Source organism: Ascaphus truei, chromosome 13 (assembly GCF_040206685.1).
Source record: "Ascaphus truei isolate aAscTru1 chromosome 13, aAscTru1.hap1, whole genome shotgun sequence".
Taxonomy (NCBI): Eukaryota; Metazoa; Chordata; class Amphibia; order Anura; family Ascaphidae; genus Ascaphus; species Ascaphus truei.
Genome location: NC_134495.1, coordinates 15,439,206 through 15,452,629, shown reverse-complemented (window position 1 = coordinate 15,452,629; position 13,424 = coordinate 15,439,206). Strand labels below are relative to the sequence as shown.

The 13,424-nt window shown below is 44.8% G+C and overlaps 1 protein-coding gene across 1 annotated transcript in view; it reads left to right on the top strand.

Moving 5' to 3' along the window:
• The window catches only part of ADGRD1 (adhesion G protein-coupled receptor D1), a 212,413-nt gene that overhangs the window by 24,813 nt on the left and 174,176 nt on the right, over positions 1–13,424 (top strand). Inside the window, exons 9-12 of the mRNA XM_075569233.1 lie at positions 6,861–6,914; positions 8,432–8,552; positions 10,533–10,640; positions 12,790–12,865. Coding sequence (XP_075425348.1) covers positions 6,861–6,914; positions 8,432–8,552; positions 10,533–10,640; positions 12,790–12,865 — 359 coding nt within the window. The remainder of the gene's footprint in view (positions 1–6,860; positions 6,915–8,431; positions 8,553–10,532; positions 10,641–12,789; positions 12,866–13,424) is intronic.

Below are 13,424 nucleotides of genomic sequence, written 5' to 3'. Positions count from 1 at the left end.
ATATCTAGAGTATAGAATACTAAGTGCGCAAAAAGATACAATTTACATCCAAAATATTAACAGTTGCTGCCTAATGTTCAGCTACACACAATAGCATATATATGGGGAAAGGGGGGAAACAACGGCGCAAATGACTGTTAACTGTATAATAAGTTTGAGCATAAGTAGAATGGGGGTGTGGTTTTGCCAATGATTCTGAAATAAATGAAGAGAAACAAAATATAGTGAAGTACGTTTAGTTAAAATATATGCGCAAAAGTAGATCGCTACTTACAAAGTAGCAGATGTAAACAAGCATGTAGGATATTATAATCCTCTCCGTCCTGCTGCCTGGAGTTGCTGTATGGATCCTTCACGTGGAACGCCAAGAAGCGCCGTGCTGGTTCTCCTCTGCTTGCAGCCCCTCTCTGTGACTTCCTGGTTGATCCTCTGGTCTCGCGAGACTAGCCCGCTCATGTCACTCCGCCCAAACTGTCCAGTAATGAGCAGGGGGTTCTGCTGGCATGTGATGTTGGATAGGGATGCTGAAAGTTTGTCTTAGAGCCTCCTCCCTACTAGTTTCGGCCTGGAACTAGGACTTCATCTGAGGAACATCATCTACTGTATATGATCATCTATATCTATCTGTCTATCGGTGTGTCATCTATCTATCGATTGATCAATCTATCTATCTATATATGGATCTATCAATCATATATATCTATCAATCATTTATATCTATATGTCTATCCATCATCTATCAATATCTTTTATCTATCATCTATATATATTGATCATCTCTATCTATCTATCTATCTATCTATCTATCTATCTATCTATCTATCTATCTATCTATCTATCTATCTATCTATCTATCTATCTATCTATCTATCTATCTATCGGTGTGTCATCTATCTATCTACCATCTATATTTTGTCTATCATCTACATCTATCTATGTGTCAATCCACAGCCGTTGTCACCTTCCCGCCACGTAGATGCAGTGAGAAAATGATTTGAGGCATATATTTATAGATAGTTCTTGAGATAGATTTGTATACTTATATATGTATATATATAATCTGATAAACACAGTAATGTAGAAATTAACTGCAGATAAGAAGCATTTGGCTCAAGCAGCCTGTCCATTCCCCCCTGTGGTGAGACGCAGTCCCTGCCTTCTTTACAGGTTTAACATACCCTTGTGTCTGTAATAAAATGATACTCGCAGATTATATGAGTTGCAAAGTTCTATACTATTGCAACAATGATAGAAAGTAGATTGGACTCAGTGACGTCCTGTAGCATTGTATTGTAATTTTCTGCAACTATAAATTACTATGCGTCAGTTTCACACTTCTGTCTACTTTTCTACATTCATTTTGTGACTGCTGCTCACAGTTTTTTGCGTAGGATAATAGTAGGTGAGACAACAGTAGTTTGAGAGTTCACTGATTTTATTCACTTACAAAAAATAAATTAATATTCCATATAAGGGCTGCCACTTGTACCCTGTAACTTGTCTGAACTTCCCCCATGAAACCTGTAAACTGGGAGGCATGAAACCTCATCCCCAGTCTCATTAGGATGGAAGAGACATCTTATCTGTCCTCAGCCCTCTGTTAATCAGACGTGGCTGGAGCAATTAGTGTCATTACACCCAGCGGAAATCACTGCCTCTGTCTTGTGAGAGCGATTTTGCTCAAGTCAGACGGCAGAGATAAAACTTCGCCTGAGATAATGAAGGCAGCAAGAGGCAGCTCTTATACAAGGTAAAATAAATCCGTTGCAGTGTGTGAGGTCCTGAGTAGTGGGGGAATGCGGACAAGTTCCATCTGCGGCCAAAATTCTTTCTTCTTGTTCATATCAGGATATTTGTATGTATACAACATGTCCCACACACAAACGTGTGTGTGTGTGTGTGTGTGTGTGTGTGTGTGTGTGTGTGTGTGTGTGTGTGTGTGTGTGTAAAGAGTCAGCACTCGCAGGTCTTGATCAAATAATTGAAGGCGTATTAGTGAACGTTCAATGATAAGGTTCTCCCTTGGGACCTTTCTGAAGAACTACAGTACAGGCATACCCCACTTTAAGGACACACTTTAAGTACACTCGCGAGTAAGTACATTTCGCTCAATAGGCAAACAGCAGCTCACGCATGCGCCTGTCAGCACGTCCTGAACAGCAATACTGGCTCCCTACCTGTACCGAAGCTGTTCACAAGCGGGGAGACTATAGAGCCTGTTACACATGCGTTATTTACATCAGTTATGCACATATATGACGATTGCAGTACAGTACGTGCATCAAAAGTGGGAAAAAGGGAGTGCTTCACTTTAAGTACATTTTCACTTTACATACATGCTCCGGTCCCATTGCGTACGTTAATGCGGGGTATGCCTGTATATATGTATATGTGTGTGTATATATATATATATATAACAACATACAATACATACAATACAATACAATACAATAACAGTGTTCGACAAACCTATACATTTGCACGCCCCGGGCGAGTGGATTTAACATCGTGGCGAGCTCCTATTGGCCCAAGCAGCGCACGTGTGGTACTAGGTGGCGAGTAGATTTTTTTGTTCGGCGAGTAGATTTTTTGGTGATTTGTCGACCACTGCATATATATACACACACACACACACACACACACACACACACACACACACACACACACACACACACACACACACACACACACACACACACACACACACACACACACACACACATACTGTAGTTCTTGAGAAAGGTCCCAAGGGAGAACCTTATCATTGAACTTTCACTAATACGCCTTCAATTATTTGATCAAGACCTGCGAGTGCTGACTCTTTACACACACACACACACACACACACACACACACACACACACACACACACACACACACACACACACACACACACACACACACACACACACACACACACACACAGCAAAGAAAGGTTCCGCAGCACACTCAGATGAAGAATAGTCATTTAATGAAACATCAGGCAACCGACATGCTCCAGAGCAACGTACGTTTCAGACCAACACTGTCCTATCTCAAGCTCTTTGTTGGTCCGAAACGTACGTTGCTCTGGAGCATGTGGGTTGCCTGATGTTTCATTAAATGACTATTCTTCATCTGAGTGTGCTGCGGACCCTTTTTTTGCTGTGTATCTACTGGACTGGTTGGTGTTCCCTACACTTACTGAATTTACCTGCCTGAGTGCTGTCTCCTTTTTGCCAGTTTCTGGTAATGTATGTTTTTATATATATATATATATATATATATATATATATATATATATATATATATATATATATTGGCCCAAGCAGCACACGTGTTTGTTTTTTTAAATTTCCCCCGCTCACGTTGCTGTTTTTCCCCCGCTCGCGCTGGAGAAAAAAATAAAAAAGCCGGAGGCGGGTTCATGTTGTTGGGGGAGATTACCCCGCCGCCGGCTCTCTGAGCAGTGCCTTCGCTCCTCCCCCGCCTCTCAGCAATACTTTCCCTCCTCAGCGCTTTCACTCTTCCCCCTTCCGGCAGCCAGCCCCTGTAGGGCCATCTGTCGCCCCCCCCCATCCCATCGGGCCACCTGTCGCCCCCCCCTCCCATCGGGGCATCTGTTGCCCCCCCCTCCTATCGGGCCATCCACCCCCCCTCCCATCGGGCCATCCGCCCGCCCCTCCTATCGGGCCATCCGCGCCCCCCCCTCCCATCGGGCCATCCGCTACCCCCTCCCATCGGGCCATCCGCCACCACCCTTACCCCAATCTCTCCCGGCCTCTGTGACCCCCCCTCACCACAATCTCTCCCGGCCTCCGTGACCCCCCCTCACCACAATCTCTCTCGGCCTCCGTGACCCTCCCCCTCACCACAATATCTCCCAACCTCCGTGACCCCCCCTCACCACTATCTCTCCCGGCCTCCGTGACCCCCCCTCATCACAATCTCTCTCGGCCTCCGTGACCCTCCCCCTCACCACAATATCTCCCGACCTCCGTGACCCCCCCTCACCACAATCTCCCCCCGACACCCCAAATCTCCCCACTCACTCCCGATCTCGCGTGGCAGCTCCGCCAGGTCGGTGACCCGGAAGGTCTCCTCCACCGACAGCCACTGAGCTGAGGCTGCCGCCGCCCCCATATCCCGGCGTGTCTGACCCCCTCACTGACACCCGGTGACCCGCAGCGACAGCCGCCGAGGGCGACACCCGGCCTTCCCCCCGCCTCTTCTCCCTCTCTCCGTGGGATATGGCGCTATCCGGGGGAGACGTGCACTACCGGTTTCCCGGTGCGGCAGGGCCCCGCTGCTTCCTCGGGTGTCACGGAGACCACAGCGATCCCAAGGTGTGTAGGGGGGGAGAGAGAGAGTGTGTGTGTGTGTGTGTGTATGTGTGTGTGCATGCATGGGAGAGTGTGTGTGTGTGTGTGTGTGTGTGAGTGTGTGTGTGTGTATGGGAGAGTGTGTGCATGGGAGAGTGTGTGCATGGGAGAGTGTGTGTGTGTGTGTGTGTGTAGGATACCAGAAGTGTCACATCACCCCACCCCATCACCCCCACCCCATCACCCCAATCACATCACCCCAATCACCCCCCCCCCAATCACCCCAATCACCCGCCCCCAATCACCCCCCCAATCACCCCAATCACCCCCCCAATCACCCCCCCATCACCCCAATAACCCCACCCCCCAATCACCCCACCCAATCACCCCACCCCACACCCAATCACCCCCCACCCAATCACCCCCCACCCCCCCAATCACCCCACCCCCCCAATCACCCAGTCACCCTGTCACCCAGTCACCCCACCCAGTCACCCCGTCACCCCACCCAGTCACCCCACCCAATCATGTTCATAGTGTATAGGTGGTCACTGCAACAGGAACTCAGCCGCAAACGTGAATGATTAAAAACAGCTTTATTAAACTAGAATGCTGCGCATCACAGAGAACCACTCTGACGCGTTTCGTTCCTGTGTGGAACTTTATCAAAGAGTAAAGGTCTCTCACACTGGAGTCAAATATATACACAGATTCTTATCCTGATTGGTCAACACTTAATTGTAAACAGGCAATTGCAATCAGTGAGTTGTATAATTGGTGTTGGGAGGACCCTATACAGACTGCAGTGTGTATGATTAATCAACAACATTGATAAAAATGACAAGTAGACAATACAAAGTAACATATACATTAAAATCACAAACAGTGAATTGCAGCATCTATGATATCAAAATATACCATATACAATAAAAGTGAATAAAGGTTAAAGAATCATTGAATCATAAAATTATAATTCTGTGGAGAATGACAAAACAATTATAAAAACTAATGTATGAAATGGGCACAAAGAGTACCAACTATACAAATAAATGCAACTATACATCGTTCATACCTCATAGAGAAATATGGAGAATTGGTAAATCCAATTGTGTATTGAACTGTAATGAATTGAAAAATACATGAGATGCACACAGATACACCCCCCCAAAACTCCCCATCCGATTAACCCATAAGGAAGTGTTTCAACTCCCAGTCCACGTTGATTCCATTCTTGTTCTCATATGTGTCAGAGACTGCTTTCATACACCCAGATTGACCTGTGGATTTTTTTGAAGCACCCATTCCCCCACAACCACTACCCCACCCAATCACACCACCCAATCACCCCATCACCCCACCCAATCACCCCGTCACCCCACCCAATCACCCCGTCACCCCACCCAATCACCCCGTCACCCCACCCAATCACCCCGTCACCCCACCCAATCACCCCGTCACCCCACCCAATCAAGCCCTCTGTCTCTCTCGCCCTCTGTCTCTCTCGCCCTCTGTCTCTCTCGCCCTCTGTCTCTCTCGCCCTCTGTCTCTCTCGCCCCCTCTCTCTCTCGCCCCCTCTCTCTTTCGCCCCCTCTCTCTCGCCCCCTCTCTCTCTCGCCCCCTCTCCCCCCTCTCTCAGCCCCTCTCTCACCCTCTCTCACCCCCTTTCTCACCCCCTCTCTCACCCTCTCTCTCACCCTCTCTTATCCTAGTATAATGTAATAGAATAAATACATTTATGTCAAAAACGAATGTTGTTCTGACTAGGAATTTATTAAATGTATTTTATTTTAAAGCGGGGTTGGGGGCGGGACTAGGGTTGGGTTTAGGTGCGGGACTAGGTGGCGAGTAGATTTTTTGTTTGGGCGAGTAGATTTTTGGGTGATTTGTCGAACACATATATATATACACAAATATGTATACAAACATGCATATTCTGTGTACTATACAATATATACATTTATTTGTATATCTCTATAAATACACTTGTATACATACTGTGCAGCAGAATAATAATATACAGCTATGAACAAACTCCAGTTTAAATTAAAATAAATATATATATAAACATAACGGCATATTTAAACCATGACTGCTTTGGGATAGCCACATTTCAGATATACTGAAGCAAACCCCCAAATTTAACATACTTGCCAAGTTACAGTAGGCGCAGCTGCTTTTTAATCAATACTGTGTTTGGAACAGCAGTCTCACCAATTTGTAGCTTTTTGCATTTGTTATTGTAAAAGATTTATCTGTGAGCAGAGAAGGTTCTGCAGAACGGCACTAAAATGCCACTACATCTAATGCTAGATTCATTGGCCTATGTTGGGGCTTAATTGAAGCAGTGTATCATCCCCATGTCCACTCCCCATATAAGCAATGTGTTAAGTAATATACCTATAAAGTAAGCAGACATAGAACACTATGTAACACACACTTTAATGATGAGGGTGCGGATATTTCCGGCAAGGCGTACGCACACCATTACTCGGCGCTTCGTTTGCTGGGAATCCTTAGTCCTCTGCGTGCATTATGAATGATGACATGTTTCTTTTTTAGGCCTTCCTGAAAACGGTTGCAGAAGTCTTGCCCACCTGGACTGGTGTTTCCCAGGTAAGGACATATTTAGGACTGCCTGCTACCTCTGGCAGTGGATATGTTAATACTGTTTGTGAGGGGTTGTCTAAGGCAGGGGTGGGAAACTCCAGTCCTCAGGGGCCACCAACAGGTGAGGTTATCATGATATCCCTGCTTCAGCATAGATGGCTCAGTCAATGACTGTGCCACTGATTGAGCCACCTGTGCTGAAGCTGGGATTTCCTGATAGCCTGACCTGTTGGTGGCCCTTGAGGACTGGAGTTGGCCACCCCTGGTTCAAAACGTTTGTTCTTCCGTTTCTTGCGGTCCGTGTTTGGTAGCTTTATGTCATAAATCTCTACGTGTGTCTTCATGGAGATTGATATCAGCCCATTATGTTGGCTCGATCAGTGGAAACTGGGCAGCGGGGATTGTAGATGGGACTTGGTGTGTGTTGGGGGACGTATGAGATTTGTGTGTCCTGTGTACACTGTCGCGGCTATATAAAAAATACCCATGGTATTATAATGGGGTCTACTTTTTGGGAGACTTCAACCTAACACCTCGGGTACACTTCTATATGTGTCAAAGTGGCTGTCTGCCCCGTTTATGGCCAAAAATCTCCATTGAATTCCATTAGGGATTTCCGTCTGAAAACGTCCCGGGTGGCGCCTTCGACGTATTTAGAAGAAGTCCCTAGCTGGGTTATTCATGTGAGCCACCTTTGCTGAAGCTGGGATATCCTGAAAACCTGACCTATTGGGGGGGCTTGAGGACTGGCATTAAGCACCCCTGCCTTAGGCTGCGTCCATAGGACTGCAGCCGTGCAGAGGCGCGCGGAGGCGGAGGGAAAGCGAGTGTTTTCCCTGGCCTTGGTCCGCGCGCCGTCCGGGGGCGTGTCGGGGGGGGGGGGGGGTGCCTGTGACATCACGGAACTGGTTCGCCCTCATTGGGCGAACCGCTCACGTGACCGGCCCTGCGTTCCTATGAGCGCGAAAATCTAAAAATTTTCAAAGACGCTCTCATTGCGGCTGCAGGGGCTCACTGAGAAGCGTCAGCGCGCCTCAGCACGGGTCAGCGCCTAAGCGCTGACCCTGGACGCAGCCTTAGTCAGCAATGCGCTCTGCTCAAATAGCTTTCAATTCGGGATTTTCTAAATCATTTAAAGCGGTTTGCTGAAGTGCCAGCGTACATCGGAAGCACGTTTTAGATCTTTCATTAGATATTTCTGAAGCCTGCTGCGGAAAAGGCTGGATCTTATTACAGTTCTGATTGCCGGATCGTGCTGTATAATTATCTGAGGGCGAGTGGTGGAGCAGAGTTTTTCCATCGCTTCACTTCCAGTCCAACTTAAGACCAAAATGATCAAATAGCATATCAGGCCCTCTCCAGGGGTTAATTAACAGGTTAAACTTTGTGGATTGGTGCGTCTTAAAAAAAAAAAGTCAGACATCTGGAAGTAATGAATAATAAATAATCATTGTATTAAATAATTATTAAAATAATTTCCAATACTTTGTGAAAGTCACCCTGGAAATATTTGTATTCTGCAGACTGCGTCTGATGTTGGAGGTCTCGTTGAAACCGTTGACAAAGTTATGGGGCATGTGGCAACGAACTTGCTGGAAAATCCATCTGTCATCGTAACGCTGGAGGGCAAATCTTCTGTTGCAGGTGACAAATAACAAAGTTTCGAATTTACACGAAAAAAAAAATATATATATATATATATACAGTATGGTAAAGTTATGGTGGGTAAAAAAAGTGACAAAAAGCATATAGTAAATGGAAATATTACTTTATGCTCATTTGCATGTTTTAGACAGGTCTGCAACCCCGCCTTTCACCATCATCACCCAGCACACAGCACTTCCACTGCAGCAAGGAATTCTGGGAAATGACATGCAAATGAGCACACAGTGCCACCTTTTGATTTTAGTGCAACAAATACAAAGAACCCATGAGTTTATCTACAAATCTTCTACAGGTGCCCTAATTCTGCTCTATTCACCCCGTTATCACATTCACACAAGTGCAGACAAGGCTTCTGAGTAGCGACATGCAAATGAGCACACAGCACTCAGTTAGGTCAGTTGACTTGAATGGCAGTTAGCACCGGATCGGGTTTGTTACTTTGCAACAAACCTTAGTAAATAACCATGTAAGTGTCTCACTTTTAGGTTCATATCCATTTCAAACACTATATATACACATACACTCTGGGGAAAATATACGTTTACTCAAGTTTTATTGTGCATATTTGTCAGAGATTCCCAAATTTCCTCACACATTGAAAGTCCATATCAGAATGGAAGTGATGCATCCTGGGTCACAGGGTCACAGGGCCACAGGGCCACACCTACGTTCAGCTCAAGGATGTCTTCTCTCTACCCCCTTTGTATCTAAAGCCCTCTCCCGCCTTAAACCTCTCTCACTGAGTGCCCCACACCTCTGGAATGCCCTTCCCCTCAATACCCGACTAACACCCTCACTATCCACCTTCAAGACACACTTGCTTAAAGAAGCATATGAGTAGCACTGTGAGTGATAGTTCGTTTTTCAACATGTACATAAACCTTGGCCTCCTGCAGACGCACTTACCAGAACGCCCTCCTACTGTCTCTATACGTCCTTCCTACCAACCAATACGATTGTAAGCTCTTCGGAGCAGGGACTCCCTTTCCAAAATGTTACTGTTATGTCTGAAGCGCTTCTTCCCATTATGTGTTATTTGTAGTATTTGTTATTTATATGATTGTCACGTGTGTTACTGCTGTGAAGCGCTATGTGCACTAATGGCGCTATATAAATAAAGACATACAATACAATACAATATACAACAATAGGATAGCATTAGAGATGATCTACTGGCAATTGGAGCCCAGTAAATTATACTTAGGGCAAATCCCAGCAGCGCTTCACAATAAAAGGATTCCCCGCCCGGAAGTCGCCTGAAACAGTAATCAGTCGGGTTATGCAAAAAAAAAAGAAAGGAAAAACTATCCCACATCGCAGATTTGCTGCTTTAAATGACACGGTCTGTGATGTATAATCTTGATTTCCAAGAGAGTATTTTGGATCAGAAAAAATGTGTTGTGATGGTATGTATAGACATAATCCAATAATGAATAAAGACGTGATGTTGTATACAAGCATTTTACACCCTCTTTGAAGTACTAAATATTTATACAATGTGATGTTTGAGGTCCAGGGGGAAAGAAGGTTTAGAGCAGCAGTCGGTGTCATCCAGTGCTTTCTAATGGATGAGAAAAAATGCAGTGAGAAGACCTTTGGAATGTGGAAATCAAAGCTATTTTATTATTCTACACGCCGCGACAGGGTTGAAGAACTCATGGGAAATTAAACCTTCTATATTAATAACAATAAACTAATAATAAAGTCACTTCAGTGTATGTGAAACTATTTGTACCTTGATCTATCCAACCTAGGTGCAGTATTATGTTCCTGTTTGTCTTATAAGAGGCAGCGAGAGTTGTAAATACAGAATAAAAAGCTAGCGCATGCATTACGCATGTTGAATCATTTTTAATACAGCAGAAGTTCGGTTACCAGTAAATAGTCGGAGAATGTATTTGTAGAGACTACCTGAGCCAGTGATGTGGTCTGATGCATGTTATCCTGTGTCCCTTGCAGATTACGCCATGGTGAAGGTGCCCCAGGCTTTGAGTCTTCCGCGCTACCGCTTTCCAGCTGAAGGGCAGTGCTACATCTCTGTCCCAGGGGAAGCGTTTCACAGCAAGTGTAAGTCCAAAGTCCTGCACAGTCCTAAATACTACTCCCAGTCCCTTCACCTCTGCCTGGGTTGAATATATTTGCACCGCCAATAGTACATGTCAACTTGACTAGTTATTATGGGTGTGTCATGGTGGAAGAGGTTCAACCAGCAGAGACTGGCATAGTCCGAGGAACTTTAGGTAGGGTGAGCTGTTTGGCCTTGGTGCAACTGCCATCTTACACTTTCTTCGTAATTCTTTTTGTTCTGTCTGTTTATTATTTTAAATTGATTGATTTATTTATTTATAAAATATTTTACCAGGAAGTAATACATTGAGAGTTACCTCTCATTTTCAAGTATGTCCTGGGCACAGAGTAAAACAAATAGTACATGGTTACAAATACAGTTACATAAATGAACAGGGTATACATTATATACAAGACATTGCGTGCACAATAAATGTCTTATTGTGACTTGAAAAAGAAACGGCACAGTATATACGAAGTACAGCGTAAAATAACGTAAAGAAAACAGATCTAAATAGTATTTACAGTATATAACGTCCCGTGGTGCTTCACCGATAGACCCTCTGGTACTAATGAGGTTAGGTGATTACAAAAGTCAGATGGTTTCCGTATGCTCCCTTCTAATACCGCTTATTGATCTTTATCTCCACTCGCTTGTGGCTCTACCGGTATCTGTTCTGGCCAGAGTGAAAACTAGTTATCTCCCTGTGCCATCCTGTTCATAAATCACATTGGGATTTTGCATCACAACTCCAGAGCTTTTTTTGGGGCTGAAAACCCTCAGGAACAGTAATTTCGTCTCACGTTGTAGACGCATCATTTCCCCCCAGTTCACTGTTTTCATTTAACTCGCTGGAAACAAGGTTCGGTCCGGCAATGCTTCGCATCTCCTGCCTTCTCACTGTGCTAAATCCCAGACCATCCAACGTTATGCACCTAAAAATAGGTCCCACGGTGGAATCGGACTTTTTGTTGTGGACGTCATGGCGCGACTATGTCTCCGCCGGCGTATGGCTGCAAAGGGACCTTCCGCCGTAGCTGCTTGGCCAAGGTAAGTTAATTTAAGGGTTAGGGTAGGGGGTTAAGGATAGGGGTTTTAGGGTACGGGGTTAGATTTTTAGGATAGGGGATTAGGGTATGGGGTTTTAGGGTAAGGGGTTAAGCTTTTTAGGGTATTGGATTAGGGTAAGGGGTTTGATGTAAGGGGTTTTAGGGTAAGGGGTAGCATTAGTATTAGGGGTTAAGATTAGGGTTTTTAGGGTAGGGCCAGGGACTTACCTTGGCAGCAAGGCGGACGGCGGAGAGAAATCCATGCGGCGGGTGAGTAGCGGCTAAATGCCGACAGAGATTTGGTCACAGCAAAATGGCCATGACCAAATGTCCTAGACTGGTGCCACTGTGGTTCCTCAACTGGTGCTGGATGGAGGAGCTTCCAAGCAATCGCTATGCAGTTTACCACCCGCACAACAAATTTTCTGTGTCATACGTACAGCTGGTCTTACAGGGCTCAAAACATGTAGTGTACCTCACCCCTACCACACGCAGCACTTATCATCTGAGATCTGACTCCAAAAGACTGTTCATGGTCCCCAGGCCCAACAAAGTATCCGGACGCTCCTCCTCTTACCGTGCACCCCAAAACTGGAACAATGTACCGGAGACTCTCACATCCACCACCAGTCTAAGTTCTTTCAAAACTAAAGCGGTCTCACATTTTAATCTGGTCTGTAACTGTTACATACGCCTATAACATATATTATCTCTAACTGTGCATGCAATGTCTTGTATATAATGTATAACCCTGCTCACTTAATGTAACTATGTATGTGTAACCATGTATCTGTCATCATAACTCTGTGCCCAGGACATACTGGAAAACGAGCGGTAACTCTCAATGTATTACTCCCTGGTAAAACCTTTTATAATTAAATAGGTGCAGTTGGAGGGTAAAAAATTGTTTTTTTTTGCAGTAGGCTGGTAGACTGCAGAGATTTCTTTCTTCTCACAGCCCTGCGTTAACAATTACAGACGATGTGCGATCTTCTCTTGGAAAGAGGTCTTCTTAATTAACCAAGTATTTCATTGCTGGGTGAGACATGTGTGCCTGCTGGAGTGTAATGTCTTTATTTTTAACTCTTGTTTATCCAAGCTCGGACCACCATTGTTGGATTGCTCTATCACACCATGCACCAGCACTACAAGCAGATTAAACCTACAGATACCAGGTAAGTGCCAAACCAGGGTACATGCTCATTAATGTGGAATTATCTTACTAAAGGATTCCCATTAACCCTTTATTATCCTACATAATTCTCCTCCTCTGACATATATGGGGTTTAAATATATATTACCCACGAGGGGCTAAATTCTATATTACCTACACATTTCTCCTTCTCTGACATGTATGTGCTTAAAATATATATATATTACCTATAAGGGGTTAAAGTCCATATTACTTAAAAAATATGACTTATGTGGGGACAATTCTATATTAGGTACACAATTCTCCTCTTCTGCCTCAAATCTTTCTCTCTCCCCACTCCCTTTTTGGAACTCTCTTCTCGTCACTACCCGGAAACTCGTTCTCTCCCTTTTAAGATCTGCCTGAATACTCCATGTAATCATCAAGCATTTTTATAGCTCTGTAACTCACGTTTAAACATTCACAGCCTCTTAGTGACTCGATCCATTTCCAAAAGTGTTTTTTATTTGAGTTTTGAACAACAAACATCAATGTATTGAGGTCGATTCATCCCAAGGGCAGTACAAAGGACACGGGGGCAT